At 46.0% G+C, this 18706-nt stretch overlaps 1 protein-coding gene across 2 annotated transcripts in view; it reads right to left on the minus strand.

Annotated features, from left to right (window-relative positions):
- Positions 1–640: 640 nt before the first annotated feature.
- Positions 641–18706, minus strand: part of LOC142563835 (uncharacterized) — a 51234-nt gene continuing 33168 nt past the window's right edge. For both annotated transcript variants that reach the window (XM_075674489.1, XM_075674490.1), the window contains 3 exons: positions 17707–17774; positions 7039–7128; positions 641–936 (listed from right to left, as the gene is read on the minus strand). In XM_075674489.1, coding sequence (XP_075530604.1) covers positions 791–936; positions 7039–7128; positions 17707–17774 — 304 coding nt within the window. In that variant the 3' untranslated portion in view covers positions 641–790. The remainder of the gene's footprint in view (positions 937–7038; positions 7129–17706; positions 17775–18706) is intronic.

The following is an 18706-nucleotide window of genomic DNA, read 5'->3' on the forward strand; positions in this document are numbered from 1 at the left end:
ACATTTTCTTCTTATACAAGATCATTAATGGAAATAATATGCGTTCAGATCTATTAGCTTCTTTTGGACTGCGTTTTCCGCAGGAGGCTACCAGGGACCTTTAATTGTTCCTCATTCCGCGCAGTGTCAGAAAACATTTGCCTGTCCACAGAATACAGTCTCTATAACTGATTTTCTCGATCTTTATACCTTTCAAAGCTAGTTGTTTTCTTTCTGTTCCGAGCTTCGCACATTTTCATGAGCCTTCTAACTGCACTGTTCTGTTGTCTTTTGATAATTTGTCTCTCATTCCGTGTATGCACGCCCTGTCTAAAATATATGTTATTGTGTATTGGTCGTCATTATGCACATGTTTATACACATTTTAATTGTTTTTCCCTATAATTATTTTATCCCAGATCTTGTGCTTGGGTCGTTTTACGTTTTTTGCTTTCTTTTGTTTTGTTTCTGTGGGCAGCACAACTGAAACCTCAGTGTTATTACCGGCCATGTTCAATAAAATTTTTATTATGAAATATTATAACTATATCATTGTTAATAAAAAGACTGAAGTAACTGTAGCTGCGAAGTGGGAGTGTGGATGAGTGCAAAGAAAGGTCTTGTGCAGCAGTGACCTACTCACAAACAATATAACAATAGCTCATTGTTTTGTAATACAGAATTTATTTGCTGCATCAAAGTTCACAAAATGGACAATGGTCAACAAAAACGCAGAACAGGAAAGATTGTGGGTCATAACAACATGGCTGTCTAAGAGAAACAGTCTTCGTCATTCGCCAGCTATTCATTGTCAGTCACCTGCAGCTGCTGCCTCGGAATCTGTCTGTGCGGTTTGAGACTTGCATGCCGGGCATCGGTTGACGAACGCAATTCGGCATTTGGTATGACGCAAGTTAGCCACGTTTGCGGGCACCCATGCTACGCATTGTAAGCCATCTGGAAAGAAGAGTGACGGGCATGCTGTGTTGATATTCGAATCACAGCTTGAATTGAAAACTGCCTTCGCCTAAGGGTAGTAAGTGGTCGGGAGAAAAGTTTGAACGCCAATGAAATCTTTTTGTGCAATGTAGAGCGCCACAGACAGATCTGAGTGGATATTCCCTTTCGTCCATCATAACACATTTACCAATCTCAAAGCAATCATGTGTTTGCACAACAAGCGCTAGCGAGTTGTCTGGTAAGAAGCAAGCGCCTGTTTTCACAAAAAAATCTCATATGGTACAATTGTCCCTTAGAGCAAATTCCTTTCAACCGCAATGCTGACAATTATATTAGCAAAAATGGCCAGCCAGTGGAAGAGGGCCCTTACGAATATAAAGCTTTATGAGCATGCAACAGAAGTTAGGAAGTTTAGTAAAATAACAGTCTTGTGTAATGCTAACGTTGAACTATCATAATTTCTCTTGCTCCAAGTTCGCTTGCTTGCTCCATAAAGTTGTTTCAGTGGTCCTCTAAACAGCGCTGAATCGAAGAGCACAACTCCAACAGTGAAATATGAAACAACGTTTTCTGCGTTGAAGCTGTGCCACCTGTTGCTTTCACTGTTATCCGCGTAGTGTTCTTCAGTACAATGCACTTTAAGAAGTAGCATAATTCACAAAGAACAACGAGACCTATTTATTGCTTACCCGCAGCAGCAGATCTGTGTCTCGATATGTAATCATACTGACACCCGAACTCATATCCGGTCCACCAACGCCTTCCACACCTTCCACAGTGCGATTATATGCAACTTGAGTCCTTATGCAGAGCGTTGTGACTGCGGCTACAGTGCCTTGATGACATTCGAAGTAGCTGAGTCGTTGTGGACATCGAATCGTGTTATGGCAGATTCCTCTTCGAAAATGTACTGAATGCGATGCTCGTGTTTCCGAAAGCAACCGAGCCATTACAGCCAGCCAATTCAGCTAACCGGGTTGGTTCTAGATTGTGGGACATTATTCGCGTTACACGTGCAATATACAAATGCAATAAATTAACTCCTGTATCATTCCACTCTGTGAATGTGGATGACCAGCGAAGGTGTGTAGCAAACAACAAATAAGTGGGAATTTTGAACAAATGTTCACACATATATTTTTATACCTTCGCGTTCATTCGTCTTGCACATTTGTTATACACATTCGTTATATACATTCGTGTTTCAATTTTGCGATATATTGAGGGAAATAATTTGAGACCGAAATCACCGCACCGACTGGCTGGGGGACAGTGCCATCAGCACCTTGATTTTCATTTTTCTGTTTATTCTATCTATATATTGAGTAAGCATTGAAATGCTTACGCATTTAATAATAGAGGTGATACTTAAATGTATGTGCGTAGCTATCGTATTACAGTGAAAGCTGTATATGACTAACCTTCCGTAGTTTTTTCGGCGTGCGGCAACAGAAACGGACTTACGATTTCTAACAAACCCATAGGCGTGCAATGCGGCGGCGCAGATGTCAAAGTGCGGAACAGATTAGAACGCTCGCTATAAACAATAGCGTGACGTCAACGTTATCGCAATATATAGTCAGGAGAGGTATCAGCACTAAATACAGCTGCGTTGTCGATGGGGCGGACACGTATAGTTCACGCAGCCAAGGAACAACATGCGTACAAGGAGCGCTGGAGGGAACAGAACCGACAATGTAAACAGCGCCGGCGCGAAGCGACCACCGACGAAGAACATTCCCGCGATGCTGAACGAAAACGATAATCGCGAGCCCGGGCACCTCCGAATGAGCAACGACGCCAGATTCGCAAAGCAAAAATGACAACCATTCCACTCTGTGAAGATGGAATGGCAGCGAAAGCACTGCTTTTCGTTTGAGAGCTTTGACCATCGTCAATTTTCGCTGACATTCCATTTCAACTCAGTGGAATGGTTGTCATTTTTATTGTCCTGATCGCTGGTACGCACACATCTTCTCGTATCACTTCTGTTATTTATTGCGTAAGCATTTCTATGCCTACCCAACGAGAAATTTGTCCGTCACGTAAGACAATGAATGGCTCATACCCCCTTAAACAATGGCTCATACCCCCCTAAACTAACAAAAATAAATGATCTTTCTGGGAGCTTACTGATCTTGAAAATGGTGCCTTTTGATAATTAACATACTAAATATGCATGTCCAAGTGATGAGACATGTTAGCTTTTGCACAGATTGAAGCGATTTTGCATCAAATTCGGGAGATGAGCTTTTGCACACGTAGATTTGTTGACGGACACGCAACATCCATGAAACGCTAGCAATAAAGAGCTTCGCTTTAAAATTATGTGCCATTGGGCGAGGGTGTATGTGCCACTCGGTTTACTATGTGTGGGCCTCTGGGTCTGTGCACTGCACTTATGCCATCGAGTATATGTCACTGGGGTTTAGTTTGCTTTGAATCTTATAGCTTGCCATAAAAAACATTGTCTTACTCATAAACGTGAGCACCTTCGCTATATAATCGGTGCATAATCGTTTGCTACACAAAATTTTCATTATTCATATAATTGTTCTCTAGAAATCATGAATGCTTCGCTTGCGTAGACTTGAGTATAGCCACTTTTTGACAGCGTTCTTTGAGCAACATGTACGCTGTTTGAGAACATGTGATACCGCGTAGAACGAAAAAAAATCTATCGGCCAGCCTATGCTTAGACGTGCCCTAAGGACGTGTGGTCGCTTCAGCCACGCGTTCTTGCTCGTAGAGTTGTCGCGACGGCAGCAAATGAAAAACCCGACGAGAAAAATACGGAAAAACACGATCTCACACAACAGACTGCCCCCCCCCCCCTCAGCCGTAAAACATAGAATATTCATTTTTACGGATTACTACTTTTCTTATTCATTGTAGTTCATTAATGAAGAACAGTTTAAGGTAATTGCCGGTAAATAACACCATACTATTTTGAGGTGCTAACGCCGCCACTGCGAAAATGTCTTGCTAGTCTCTACACGATTTCTCGCTGCTGTTGAGCGCGGCTGTCATGCCGACCGCCATGAGAATCACTGATATACTAGATAGCTAATTCTATGGTTTGGCATGCCTCTAGAGAGAGAGAACTGAGGCTTTTAAAGCGAAATTTTTCTCTGCCTCTTCCGCCACTTTACGGTTGACGTGTTTCTCGATATTTCTGGTGTGTAACACAGATATGGTTGCTACGCTTCCTCCCTCTCTTTCTATATATATATATATATATATATATATATATATATATATATATATATATATATATATATATATATATATATACTGTCATTACATAATATACCAACAAACACTGACCACAGGGACAACATAGGGTAAACTGTCTGCAGTTCCTAATTGAATTAAGGAAATGATACGTAAGTGTAAATAGAAGTGAATAAAAAACGACTGGCTGCCGTAGGGAAACGAACCTGCGTTTGACCATTCACTTTCTTGGTTATTTATGTTTTACTACAAGAACTAACCCTGGGAGTGTTAAGCAGCGCATCCCCCCCACCCCCCCCCCCCCTCTGACGGCTTAGGCGGCGAATGTGGAACATGTTTTCAGCCCCGGGCATCACGTCTACGCGAACTTTTGGGTGAAGGCAACGCGTGATGTTCTTACGTATTGTAAGAGCATCGCAGGGTAAGTTCTGTCCTTTGATATGGGCCAGTGAGAGAGAGCGTCTGCGTCGGTTGGTTTACGGCCACACCGGTAGACAACGCACATGTCGATACCCTTTAGCCGGACGGCCCAGCAGGCAAGGCGGCCTGATGGGCCCCTTCAATGCCCACAACCAACATAGGGTTTGATGGTCGGTAACATGAAAGGGACGACTGTACTTGTATGGCCAAAAATTTTCAAGGGCCCGAAGGATAGCCAAGCAGTCCTTTTCTATATCACAGTAAATAGATTCGGCCTTGGTTAGTCTCCGGCTCACGTAAGTTACTGTGTATTCAACTTATTCATTTTTACGTTGAGCGAACGCAGCACCATATCGTGCGGCGCTGGCGCCCATGTGCACTTGTGTGGAGGCCATGAGGTCGAAAAGATTCAGTTTGGGCAGCGAAGTGAGCAGACGACGCAATGCTGTAATTTCATCGTCGCAGGCTGTGGACCCGGTCGCCTCGCAGGAGTTGGGTCAATGGAGCAATGATAGAAGCAAAATTCCTGATAGAACGACGGTAGTGTGAGCAGAACCCGATGAAGATTCGAAGTTGCTTGAGCGAGGTTGGTATCGGGAAATTGGTGAAGACACGAAGTTTGGAACCTTCGGCTAAATTGCCGTTTTTCCAAAACATGCTCCCGGGTACGTTAGTTTCTTGGCCCCAAATTCACAATTTTTCATATTGAGTGGGAGGCTTGCGTAAGTTCAGCACTGCAAGACCTGCTCGAGGCGGCGCAGATAAGTGGCGAAGTCGAGAGAAAAGCCGGCCACGTCATCAAGGTAATACAAGGAGGTCTTTCGCTTTAGCCCTTGCAGGAGATTGCCCCCCCCCCCCCCTTCAAAAATAGCAGAGGCATTGCAAAGCCCTAAAGGCACAACGTTAAATACTCACAGGCCCTCTGGTGTTAAGAAATCTGTTTTTGAGAAACGAGAGCGTCGTCGATGCGCGTCAAATCCAAGGCGTCGTCAGGCGAGATCGGTGGCAACTTCCGACTTCATAGATACAGGGTATGAGAAGGCCTAGCAACCTCCCCCAAATATGTAACGCGGTTTAATTAAGAAGCCAGAGTGGTACACAGGTCGGTTTGTTGGTCTAACGTCAAGCAATGAGCACGTGAGCTCTATCACCTAGCGAGGCCTTGACGATGCGCCTGAAGCCCACGACGGTCTACGCTACAATACATATATCTCTGCTGAGGGTCTGCCAGTCCCGAGGCCTGTTGTTCTGTCTATTAGAGCACTTATGCATGGCTCAACTTGTGGAATATCTCCTGTGGAAGGCAGCGCATTGCTTGGCCCGTTACGCGCCTTGCATAGCAAGAATTATAAAATGTGAGCTCGCTCACGATGAAGACGGACGTTAAGAGGCGCTTTCGTTCCCGAAATCGACACCATGTTTCTCGTCGGATAGTGTGGCTCTGTGGGACAGTTCTGCAAGTTCATTCACATCTAGTCGTGTGATTCAATACGCTTTAAAGCTGAATTAGTGTACCTCTGGGTTTGGAAAGTCCACTGTGGTGGCTGATATACTCGTTCATCTGTGGCATCTGCAGTGCGTCTCTTGTCGAAATGCGCGAACTGTCGCTTAGAAAGATGTAAATCGGGAATTTGGTTAAGCGGGGACGTTATTCTATTGTTCATGGTTGAAAAACTTTTGTGGCGCTCTATTCCTGCAATGCTTCGTGAGAGCAATGGAGAGCTTTAGTCGATATTTCTTTATTTGAATGTATTTTGATTGCAGATATAAATGTGCTAATTTCTCGTTTGGTGCGCCGCTAGACTTGGGCAGATTTAAAGCAGCGCGCTCAATGTGGCTGGTTATTTTAGATACGAACACATGTCTTTACTGGTAAAATTCCTATAACAAAACTCTGGCAGAAACTAGAGGGTAAACTATGCCAACCATTGTCATACTGCAAATATGACGATAGAGCTTGTGGAAAAAGATCAGAATCGTCAAGGTTCTTCAAAACCCGCGCGATGCTGACTCAAGTTCATCTACTACACATAATCTTCATCTGTGACGAAGTGCTGTGCCGGTGGTCCGCTTAGAAACGAGCGCCAAGTTTCCCCCGGTCGCGGGATCGAATCCCGGCCACGGCGGCCGCATTTCGATGGGGGCGAAATGCGAAAACACCCGTGTGCTTAGATTTAGGTGCACGTTAAAGAACCCCAGGTGGTCGAAATTTCCGGAGTCCTCCACTACGGCGTGCCTCATAATCAGAAAGTGGTTTTGGCACGTAAAACCCCAAATATTATTATTATTAAGTTTCCCCCGGTACGTTTTTTATAGAACTCTGGTTACGACGCTATTTCGCTTGGGATGAGGAACAGGGAACCCGCCTATCAGCCGCATATCCCCCACTGACGTATTAAACTTGAGTAATGTGCCTTATGTGACGTAAAAGAAGCACGCACTTACCTCTTGGTGTTGGAAGCTGTAAAATCACGCAGTTTTCGTCAGCGTATAAAACAGGGTACTCTCCATTAAGGCTGGTATCAGATGAAGAGGCTGAATGAACAAGTTTTGTTTTAGAACATTTTCATATTTTGCAATCGATTAAGATACGATGACTGCACCGACTTAACGTACACTTATTTCATTACGACGTACCAATCGCTACAGTATGGCAAAGGGTTGCCAATCTACAAAAGTAAGGGTGGCGAGGCAAGATGCGCCCGTTTGCACACAATTGTGTACTATTCTCTAAATCAACGAAAGTGACAATTGTGATAGTATGATTCCCATGTTAATGCCTCAATATATTGCACCCGCTTCATTCCCAATTACAACCTGTTCAAGGCAAAAAGGCAAGTTACGCCGTATACAAATATTGCAAAAGAAAGAAAACCGATGACGGAACATATACGTACAATAACATGACTTAAAAATAAAAAAAGAATATTTTGGCACATGTAGCCCGGTATAATGAGATAATTTTGTCCAACAAATGTAATTCTAATTTTATCTTTGATGTTCATTTAGGAACATTGTTATTAAACCCGTAATGGCTCTTGCAAGTATCTTCCCTCCAAAGAAGATAAAAAAATGTGTTTTGAGACACGAATGCTTATATTAAAGTTCGCCAATATGCGCTTCGGAAAAGAAACAAAGTGACAGGCGCTGCTCTTTTATTCGTAGAAGCTAGGCTTTCCAGCTCAGTCAAACAAACAATCTATAGTTAGTGCTTTTTGAATGTTGTAGGATATTAAAAGTATATATATATACGACATAAAGCAAAATAAACACAGCAATTTTGATATTGATAACGTGCATTTTATTTTCCTGCTCCATATAAGGCGCTATCCTCTGTGTCCGATCTTGTTGTAACTGAACTTCACGTAATTCAATCTTTATAGCAGCATACCAATTACAGGTAAAAATATTTTCATAAGAAAGTCCTGCGATGTCACTCTGTACGCCATAAACCATAAGGTCGTATACGTGTCCCGTATTTTTAGCCAATGTAAAATTAGTGTAACGCAAAATTCACTCTCTACATAGTGAAACATCGCGTAAAATGACCACATAAAGCTTTCGAGCACTTCCTAGAGGAACTGTTTGACAATACCATTCAACGAACATTTTATTTGGCGAGAGAATCACCATAACGTTGTCCTTGTTTTGTTTAAATATGGTTTCGGTGGCGTTCATAGTTCTGTCAAATACCCGACCTCGATTTTGCGTTGTTTGCGAAATACACATAAGTGCGTTTTACAGTGACAAACGAAGCAGAATTCAAGTCTGGATCGGTTAAGTACCTAATTCACTGCAAGGTCATAATTATGATTCCCAAACTGTGAACTTTGCCTACACATTACCCGTGCCCAATATAAACAACGTTCCTTGTTTAGCTCGCTGAGCTCACCGCAAAGACCTAGCTTCCTACAATAAAAAAATATAAAAAAATAACAGCAAGGGATGAGTTATTATTTGCAATGCTCCTGGATAAGCCAGAAAGTTTCGTTACAGTATACATGTACCTTATCCTCCAGTCCGTGCAAATATTGTCACAGTCGGTAATGTGGAAAGAAGACGATGCTGATGGTGGTCTTAGAGACGACGAAGAAGTTTTTAGCATCATCGCTGCTCTACGCTTGTTGGCTCAGCCATTAAAAGCCACTTGTAAATAGACGAACGCTTCTTCCTTCCCGTAACATCATTGGTGGACGTGCGGGGTAATCACTTGAGCAAGACGGAGCTCCGCAGCGGACGTAACCTGGCCGCCATGTCATCCGAAGGAGAGAGTTCCACCGCGGCCCCGGCGTCGCCACCGACGGTCATCCTGGCTCAGCCTCGCGACCCAGGCATGTTTTCCGGGATTGACAACGTTGACGTTGACGACTGGTTGCAGAATTATGAACGGGTCAGCGCACACAACAGGTGGGATCACACGCTTATGCTGGCTAATATAATATTCTACCTCAAGAAAACAGCACGGGTCTGGTTCGAAACACATGAAGAAGAGATTACGAGTTGGGACCAGTGTAAACAGAAGCTTAGAGATTTGTTCGGCAAACCCGTCGGCCGCCAACGTGCTGCGAAGAAGGACCTTGGGACGCGTGTACAGACGTCCACTGAATCTTACGTGGCGTATATCCAGGACGTCCTCGCTCTTTGCCGCAAAGTAGATAACAATATGGCAGAGGCAGACAAGGTCAGCCACTTCTTAAAGGGCATCGCGGACGACGCGTTTAACCTGCTTGTTTATAAGAACATCACAACGGTCAATGAGATAATTCACAAATGTCGCCGCTTTGAAGACGCGAAGAGTCGCCGCATAGTTCGACAGTTTACTCGTCTACCTAATACCGCAGCTTCGTCGACGTGCGAAGACATTGGTCCACCGCGTGAGTCCACCTCCAGCGAGAACGTCGTACGTATCGTTCGGCGAGAAATCGAAGCAGCGTCTCCTTCCACGCCAGTCACGCAGTGCTTTGACGATTCCCGGCCGCTTGTGTCCCTCATTCAGTCGGTCATTCGCCAAGAACTTGCCAATGTAGGTCTTCCGTCCATCTGCTCCGCCAGCCGTCCTGACTTTGCTTCGTCTACTGCCTCTGCCCCTGTTCACCGGAGCCAATACGGTCCATATCCGAGCTATCGCAACCCGGCCGAATGGCGCACCCATGACGATAGACCCATCTGCTTTTCCTGTGGACGTGTGGGCCACATCTCTCGCCACTGTCGAAGTTCCTGGCCAGCCCACTCACGACCAAGCTTTCCCGCCTACCGCCGCTCCCCACTGAATCCTCGCCCGCCATCACTCTCCACCGAGGTTGAAGACGCACCTGACAACGCTCGAGCCACCGCGACCAGCCGATCGCCATCACCACATACTCGCCGCTCCCGTTCGCCCCAGCTGCGTCGCTCTCCATCCCCAGCTTACCGTCGCCGCTCTCCGACGGGAAACTAACTGGGGCAGCTCCTGGAGGTGACGCTGCTCTAGAACACCGGCCTGAAATTCCTCTGCTGACCCTGCCTACTAATCGGAACCTTCTGGACGTGGACGTGGATGGTTTGCCCGTTACAGCACTCATCGACACTGGAGCCCAAATTTCCATCATGAGTGCGGAGCTTCGAACGCGCTTGAAGAAAGTACTTACCCCTGCTCCGACTCGACTGCTCCAGGTCACCGATGGTGGTACTCCGGCTGTGCTTGGAATGTGTACTGCTCGTGTCAGTGTCGCCGGTCGCCACACGTCCGTTTTTTTTAGTGTGCTTGAACATTGCCCTCATAATGTGATCCTCGGACTCGACTTTTTGTCTGCCCATTCTGCTCTGATTGACTGTTCCGCCGGTGTTGTACAACTTGACCTACCACTACCTGTTCCCATTGACCTTCCGGCTCAAGCTCCAGCTCAACTTTGTTCCGCGGATTTTATACGCCTGCCATCTCTTGCAGCAACTTTCATCCCTGTTTTAGCCAGCCCACCTGTACCTGACGGAGACTCCCTCGTACCTGACTTACTCCCTCGACGTCAGTCCTGCTTTCTTACAATGTCTCCTTCCCACACACCATCGTTTCTGTTGCGGCCAATCAGACATGTCTTCCCATCCTAAATTTCGGACAGAGCCCACAAATAGTTCCTCGAGGCATGTCTCTTGCCACGTTGTCTCCAACGCACGAGTGCCACATTTCTGCTCTATCTGTTGCGCTATCTTCGACCACTGCTCATTCTGCGCCTTCTGCATCAGTACCGACCGACGACTTCACAAAGATGATTGCACCGGACCTCTCAACCCAAGAAGCCGCACAGCTCCGTGGCCTCCTCGAGTCCTACTCCGACATTTTCGATCTGAACGATCGCCCTTTGCGTCAAACTACGGTCGTGACACATCGGATAAATACCGGCGATGCAGCACCTGTTCGCAGACGCCCATACCGGGTGTCGCCCTCTGAGCGACAAGTTATCCAGAGCGAGGTTGACAAGATGCTTGCCAAAGGGATTATTGAAAACTCTTCCAGCCCGTGGGCGTCCCCTGTTGTTCTCGTCAAAAAGAAGGATAACAGCTGGCGATTCTGCGTTGACTATCGTCATCTAAACACGATCACCAAGAAAGATGTGTATCCACTTCCCCGCATTGACGATGCTCTGGATTGTCTCCATGGTGCCACTTATTTTTCATCTATAGACCTTCGCTCTGGATATTGGCAAATTGCCGTGGACGAAATGGACCGTGAAAAGACCGCATTCGTCACACCAGACAGCCTATATCAGTTCCGGGTAATGCCTTTTGGCTTGTGCAATGCCCCGGCGACCTTTGAACGGATGATGGACATGCTCTTGCGTGGTTTGAAATGGTCCATCTGTTTGTGCTACCTGGATGACGTCATCGTATTCTCTTCAACTTTTGCGACTCATCTTGAAGGACTTTCATCTGTTCTTTCTGTTTTTCGCACCGCTGGCTTGCAGCTCAACTCGTCCAAGTGTCACTTCGGTCACCGCCAAATAACTATGCTCGGACACCTCGTCGATTCATCAGGCATTCGCCCCGACCCCGCTAAAGTTCACGCTGTGCAGAATTTCCCCGTACTAACTTGTGCCAAAGATGTTCGCAGCTTTATTGGCCTATGCTCGTACTTCCGCAGGTTTGTGGAAAATTTCGCCCATGTTGCCCGTCCCCTGACTGACCTCCTGAAGAAAGACGTTCCTTTCTCTTGGGGCTCTCAAGAAGCGTCTGCTTTCTCGCAGCTCATCACGCTGCTCACCACACCTCCTGTTCTTGCCCATTTTGACGCCTCCGCTCCGACAGAAATCCGCACTGACGCTAGTGGCTACGGCATCGGCGCAGTTTTAGCTCAACGCCAATGTGGGCACGACCGCGTCATCGCCTACGCCAGCCGCCTCCTCTCTCCCGCAGAGCGCAATTACTCGATTACTGAGCGCGAGTGTCTCGCCCTCATTTGGGCGGTGGGCAAGTTCAGACCCTATATATATGGTCGGTCATTTACAGTTACCACCGACCACCACGCCCTTTGTTGGCTTTCCTCCCTTAAGGATCCCACCGGACGCCTCGGTCGCTGGGCCCTACGGCTGCAGGAATACACATACACTGTGGTCTACAAGTCGGGTCGTCTACATCAGGACGCCGACTGCCTGTCTCGAAATCCCGTCGATGTACCGGACGGCTTAGTGGATGTCGCACCGATCTGCGTTCTTTCGCTCTCTGCCTTGCAAGACATTGGCGCTGAACAACGACGAGATGAGTCGTTACACCCAATTATCGAACGCCTGCTCTCTGATCCGTCTGACCCATCCCTCCACATGTTCCTGCTACAAAATGGCATCCTGTATCGCCGCAACATGCACCCCGACGGGCCCGAGCTCCTGACCGTCATTCCGTCTCATCTGCGACAGACTATACTGCAGCAGCTGCACGACGTTCCCACCGCTGGACACCTTGGCGTTACGCGGACCTATGACCGAATTCGGCGACGGTTCTTCTGGCCCCGTCTCAACCGCTCCGTTCGCCGCTATGTTGCCGCGTGTGAGTCGTGTCAACGCCGGAAAAGACCAGCTGTGCCTCCTGCCGGACTGCTGCAGCCTTTGGATATACCGGCCGACCCTTTTTTTCGCGTTGGCGTTGATCTTCTCGGACCATTCCCTATGTCGACTGCCAGAAATAGGTGGATTGCCGTCGCTACGGACTATACAACTCGCTATGCCATTACTAGAGCCCTACCTACCGTCGCTGATTTCTTGCTTCACGACGTCATCTTGCACCACGGTGCACCTCGTCAACTTCTCACCGATCGTGGCAGATACTTTCTTTCCAAAGTCATAGACGAGCTACTTCGATCATGTGCTACTAAACACAAACTTACTACCGCTTACCATCCTCAAACTAACGGTCTTACCGAACGCCTGAACCGCACATTAACTGACATGCTCGCAATGTATGTTTCCTCCGATCATACCGACTGGGACATTGCTCTACCATTTGTCACGTTCGCCTACAATTCCTCGCGCCACGACACAGCTGGCTATTCCCCCTTCTATCTCCTCTTCGGCCGTGAGCCAACTTTGCCTTTCGAGACCCTCCTCTCGACCACGCTCGATTCGCCGACAGAGTACACTCGGGATGTCATAACCACAGCGACCCAAGCACGCCAGATTGCCCGCATTCGTCTTTCTGCTTCACAGACGCGCCAGAAGTGCCGTTACGACCAGCGCCATCACGACGTGCATTATGAACCAGGTGCCCTTGTGCTAGTGTGGTATCCAACTCGGCATGTTGGTCTTTCGGAGAAATTCCTCTCGCGATACCATGGCCCTTACCGCATCCTTCGCCAGGTGACCCCTGTCACGTATGAAGTGTCTCCGTTGGATGCCACGATGCCTTCACCTCTCTCTGACATCATCCACGTCAGCCGTCTCAAACCTTACCTTTTTCGGACAGCTGAGCCGTACCAGTCAGGTGCTTTTTCCGACGGGGGTGATGTCACAGTCGGTAATGTGTAAAGAAGACGACGCTGATGGTGGTCTTAGAGACGACGAAGAAGTTTTTAGCATCATCGCTGCTCTACGCTTGTTGGCTCAGCCATTAAAAGCCACTTGTAAATAGACGAACGCTTCTTCCTTCCCGTAACAATATAAATTTGGCACAACGCAGAGCTCTCTCTAGACATTGGAATATATAGCTGATTAAGGCCGTATTGCACTTTCAAAAGCTTGTTTAATCATTTAGTTTTGCAATATTTGTATTTCATGCAGTCACATATAGCATATCGCATAATAAATTTTCATAGCGATCGCACTATTATGGCGTGATATTGCTAACTTGGATCTTCTTGACCTCGATAGTTATTCCAGAGCAGCGTGGCAAATTTTGAGCTTCTCGTAAAACTAAATTATAATACTCAGGAGCGCTGGAATAGTTAAGTTACGGTATTGCCCGAAACTGAGACAAATATTTTGCACCTTGCCAGAACATAATACATAACATGCCTCCTAATTCCACCAAATATAAAGTTGTGTAACCTAGAGTTCCTTCGGCAAATTGCGAAACGGCATAAAATGACCATATAACAGTATGAAGCACTTGGTAAAGTGATTTATACGCAAAAGCTGTTGTTATTGTGGACGGATTTCACTTGATATAATGATTTCTCGCCATTTTCACCATATTTGCGCATAGTTTGCTGGTGCTGGCATTGAAGCTTTCTAGGGCAGCGAGGTGATTTTGTACTGCTCATGAAACTAATAGCCTGGTGCACTTGCTTATGTAATTCATTGCAAATGTTAAGATATGACGACACACACTTTAAACTTTTTATATGAATTCAGCGATAACATATCCCTTATTCTAGTCAAATATAAGCAAGGTGCCTTCCTTAATTTTCTGACGACACGGCCAAACCCACAACAAGATTCGTAAAACGCACAAAAATAAAATGTTCGAGCATCCGGTGATTATTTCTATAGTTATTACTAGGACAGGAACATGAATGCTTTGTCAAAAATTGCACTTAGAATACCTAACATTTTCATCGAATTTCAACTTTGCGTCTTTTGCCCATACTTTAAGATTCTGGGAAACATTGCGGGTAAAGGTAGCATGACACTGTACAGCGATTGAACAACTAAGTTTCTACAAATGCTTTATTAAGCCGCAATAAAATCATCATTTATCGCTCGTCTCTCACACCATGCTTCCAACGTCAATGAAATCAACAATGTGCCTCGCACAGTATAATCGGGGAGACCGCAAAAACCAACCGCCCGCCTCATGTAACCATCATAGTTTGGAACAGAGAAGTATTCCGTATTTCCTTTGCACATAACTACTCTACACACTTCTAACTTTTTGTACGCGTTCCCTCATAGATTACGCTAATTCTCTTTCAATATTAAATCAGTGCTGGCTTGGGCCGTTTTATAAAAGTGTCGAAACTCTGAAAGCATTTCAAAGCATGGAATGAGTTAAGCTCTTGTTGTCGGCGACCTTCAATTGACCTTTAGCCAAAAGCCAGAGCCGTTATCCGGGGACTCAAACGAGAACATCCCAGCAAGTTGCCAGAACAAAACGAGAACCCCCACCCTTTGTGCAGGACCACATTGCATACGCTAGTTACTCCCGAACAAGTTAAAAAATATTGCTTGCCAGCTCTTTTTAATGTTTGTGCACAACATCGCTGAAGCTGTAACTTGTAGTGTGCTGAAGCTTTATTTGTCATTTCCAATAACGACGTTCAAAAGGAAGATACAGGACACCATACATTTAATTCTTCTAAATTCAATTTGCTGCGGAACTACACTCGCCTAGCCGCTGTGCGGCCTGGAGCCGGACGCATCTGGAAGCGCTGCTTTGCCCTCATGAAGGAAGAAAAAAGTTAGGAGAGAGCATTACGTAACGCAGACAGCCTTCACAAGCCAACGCTCCTTGAAGCCAGCCCTTTGCTCAGCGGCGACCCAACACGTTACCTCTTGCGTGGAGTTCACGTCGCAAGAATCGTGATTTTATCAGTCGTTTGGTCGCGCCTTCTTCGGGCACTTTTGTTATTCTAGCTGGGCAGCGCGCTTGGGCTCCCTGGCGTCTTTCACTGCCTGTCGTGCCGCCTTCAGCCGTTTCTTTTTCCTCCAGCTGGGCCGCGTTCATATGGACCATTGCACAGTAGGGCGTGGTGCGGTGTGACGTGGTGGAGGGTGCCGTTGAGAACATGCCCTACACACATTTTAATATTGCGGCCAGTATCATCTCCAGCCAGTCTGCTTTTTCGGTTGCTATTTCACACTTACATCTGCTCTCCATTACGGCAGAGACAGCAATATTTATATTTTGCCTTTCAAGAGGAAGGGATCATCCGCTTAGCAATTTTAGTTTTGCTCCTAAATAACCCACACACGTTGAAATGTACCTACCTGCCAACTGTAACATTTCCCGCAATTGCTGCGCGTATAAACTTCGTCGATAATTTACTTTTTCAGAAAACTGTGAAAACAATAAATTGATACTCTTGGGCGCTACTAGTCGCAGGAGCAGCTTCGCCGTAAAAGGGAAACGCAGTCGACGGCGGCGGAAAATTTCGAGCTGTGAAATATGCCACCTAACTGTTCACACAGTTCTGATTCGAAAAATGCTGTAAGTTCGAATAAGTAGTTGGGACGTAGACGGCAGGGTCCTTGCTCTCGGTGGCACGAGGTCTTCGTGCAGCGTGTTGACTTCTATGGCACTTTTCCCAATGATTTAGATCACGTATATATCTGGGGTGGATGACTAGCGTTTGTAAATGTATTCTAGACATGAAATAGCTCCTGTTTTCATGTCTCACATTCCTGTAGGTAATTTTCGCACTGCGTCCACGTCCTGTCCCTTTGGCAAAACTCATTGAACAATTGAAAATGTTTAATCTGATGTGTATCTGAACGTTTCCGCGTGATACTGAATGCGCAAAAACTCTGGTGAGGCTTCAATTTTAATGCACAAAATTTATGGGCTCCTTAAGCGAATAAGCCTTTAACCTAGAACTGACCTTATGGTCATTGAAATAATAAATTTAACGACCTTGGCTTACCTTCTTTCTTCAATATTCTCTCTCACTTTCGTTTTTTTTGTGACGCCTGCATGTGATAGCTTCTAATTGTGATTTTTGAGGGGAAGAGAGAATCCATGAGATCTGCATGAGAACTTCTTTCGCGAAGGCTCACGCTGCCTCAGAAAACCGCCTATTCCGGTACAAGCCCTCACCACTGTAGCTTTTGTGTAGTTATGCCGGCTACTGAGGAAGGATCACTCAATAATACTTACGAATACTCTCGCACTCTGCATTTTACAACTGTTAACCTGTGGGAACGAAACTTCTAAGCTAAGAAAGGAAATTGAGAACAAACAAAGTGCTGTGCAACGAGCCTTGTAACGAAGACGTGGTAGTTGTACCCTTCAGAGGCAGGAATAGGCCAGTATAGATTAAAGAGCTAAATATTCTAAAGCTCATACTGGGAAAGGGCATTTGCTTAAGCTATGTAGTATGCGAGGCCGACAACCGGTGGTCTAATAACGAAACAAAATAATTGCACAGGGGAACGGAAGTGCAGTTTACAGACAGCGAAGAGCTACGTGATATGATGGGCATGGGTCCCACCACCTACCCGCAGTTATATCCCCCCACTTTAATTTACTTCTACTTTTTAATTTATACATTTGAAATAAAACTGCCATTAATATACCCTATGCCTTCGTTGGCGTCATAGTTTGTCCGCTTCATGTGGCTCTAATTAGCAAGCATCGACCCCCTCGATTCTCCTAGTTCTCGCTCGAGATAAGATTAGGAAATTTGCAGGCTCATAAGATAGATTTGACTGATAAAAAAGTGCCGTAAAAGGGGATCGTTGGCACCGGCCTTCATTCTCCAGTGGACTCAAACAGCTGAAATATTACGCGCTGTGGTACCCCAACTGCCAGGCACTATGAAGGGACGCGCCACATTTGCACTTCATTGTTATCGTTTGTCCACGTAGCTTAGCAAACATAGTGAAGTTGGTAGGAATTTGTTGTAAATTGTCAAAGGCCCACTCATTCATTTCTTTTTTTTCAATGACATGAACACTCTACTAAGCGGCGACAAAAGAAAACAGCTGTTTCTCTCACTCAAAGGTTTGACATCCAGCAGGAGTACGTTGCCTCTTTCTACCAGTGATAGTAGCAGCCAGTATTCGCTGAAACACAGCAACAAAATAAGTGATGGTGAAATAAGTTGTACTGCAAAAAAGAAAGAAAGGAAGAAAGCGCAAAGCCGGAGAACTTGGATAACATTGGGATGTTGTTCTGAAAGGGGAGGGCGAGAGTGCATTGTGAGAAGCCTTTATTCCAACGTTACTTACATGATTATAATAATCAGATAACCATGTTTCAAGGAACATTTCAGCTACCAACCAATCGCGATCGGCAACAGAACTTTTTTCCCTCACCTTCGTTCGTCTTCTTTGGCAACGAATATGCGGATTGAGATTCGCACGACAAGTATTGTGAGAATATCCCCGGAGCGGTTTCGCTGTGTTAACACTTATTACATTTATACTTCGAGAATGACACTAGATGGTATTTGAAATAGCTAGCTACTAATGTACGTGGAGTTTGAAACTACGAGCCATCTCCACGTCGATAGCACGTATTAATGAAAACTTCGGTTGCGAAAAAGCCCGACCAAATGCTTTCCTTGTTTACAGGAGGTCCATTCTGTTTTGTTTTAAGGTGAATAGCATTGCCAACAGTGACCGGTCTTCCTGGTCTATCTTGCTGATAATTGCCGAGGGGCCCGAAGAGGTTGAGAAGGCTCAGAGCCAGAGGATCGAAAGTACATGACAGGGATAAGCGTTGCTCTGGCTTCTCCAGACTGTCGGTGTAGGGCAGACGCCACCTTGGCGTCACAGAGAAGAGGCGACGGGTGAGGAGAATCATGCCGGCACACATGATTGGTACGTTTCTCCTACCTTGTCTTGCGGTGGCTCCCCTTATGGTCACGGTGGCGTGCAAGGGTGTGCTAAAAATGCCGCTAAAACACAACCTCCGCGAAGAGTTGACAAAGCGACGTCCGTATTCGTGCCGAAAAGTTTGGCAACGTTATACAGTTGCCATGACTGTCGCCAAG

Source organism: Dermacentor variabilis, chromosome 11 (genome assembly GCF_050947875.1).
Source record: "Dermacentor variabilis isolate Ectoservices chromosome 11, ASM5094787v1, whole genome shotgun sequence".
Classification (NCBI taxonomy): Eukaryota; Metazoa; Arthropoda; class Arachnida; order Ixodida; family Ixodidae; genus Dermacentor; species Dermacentor variabilis.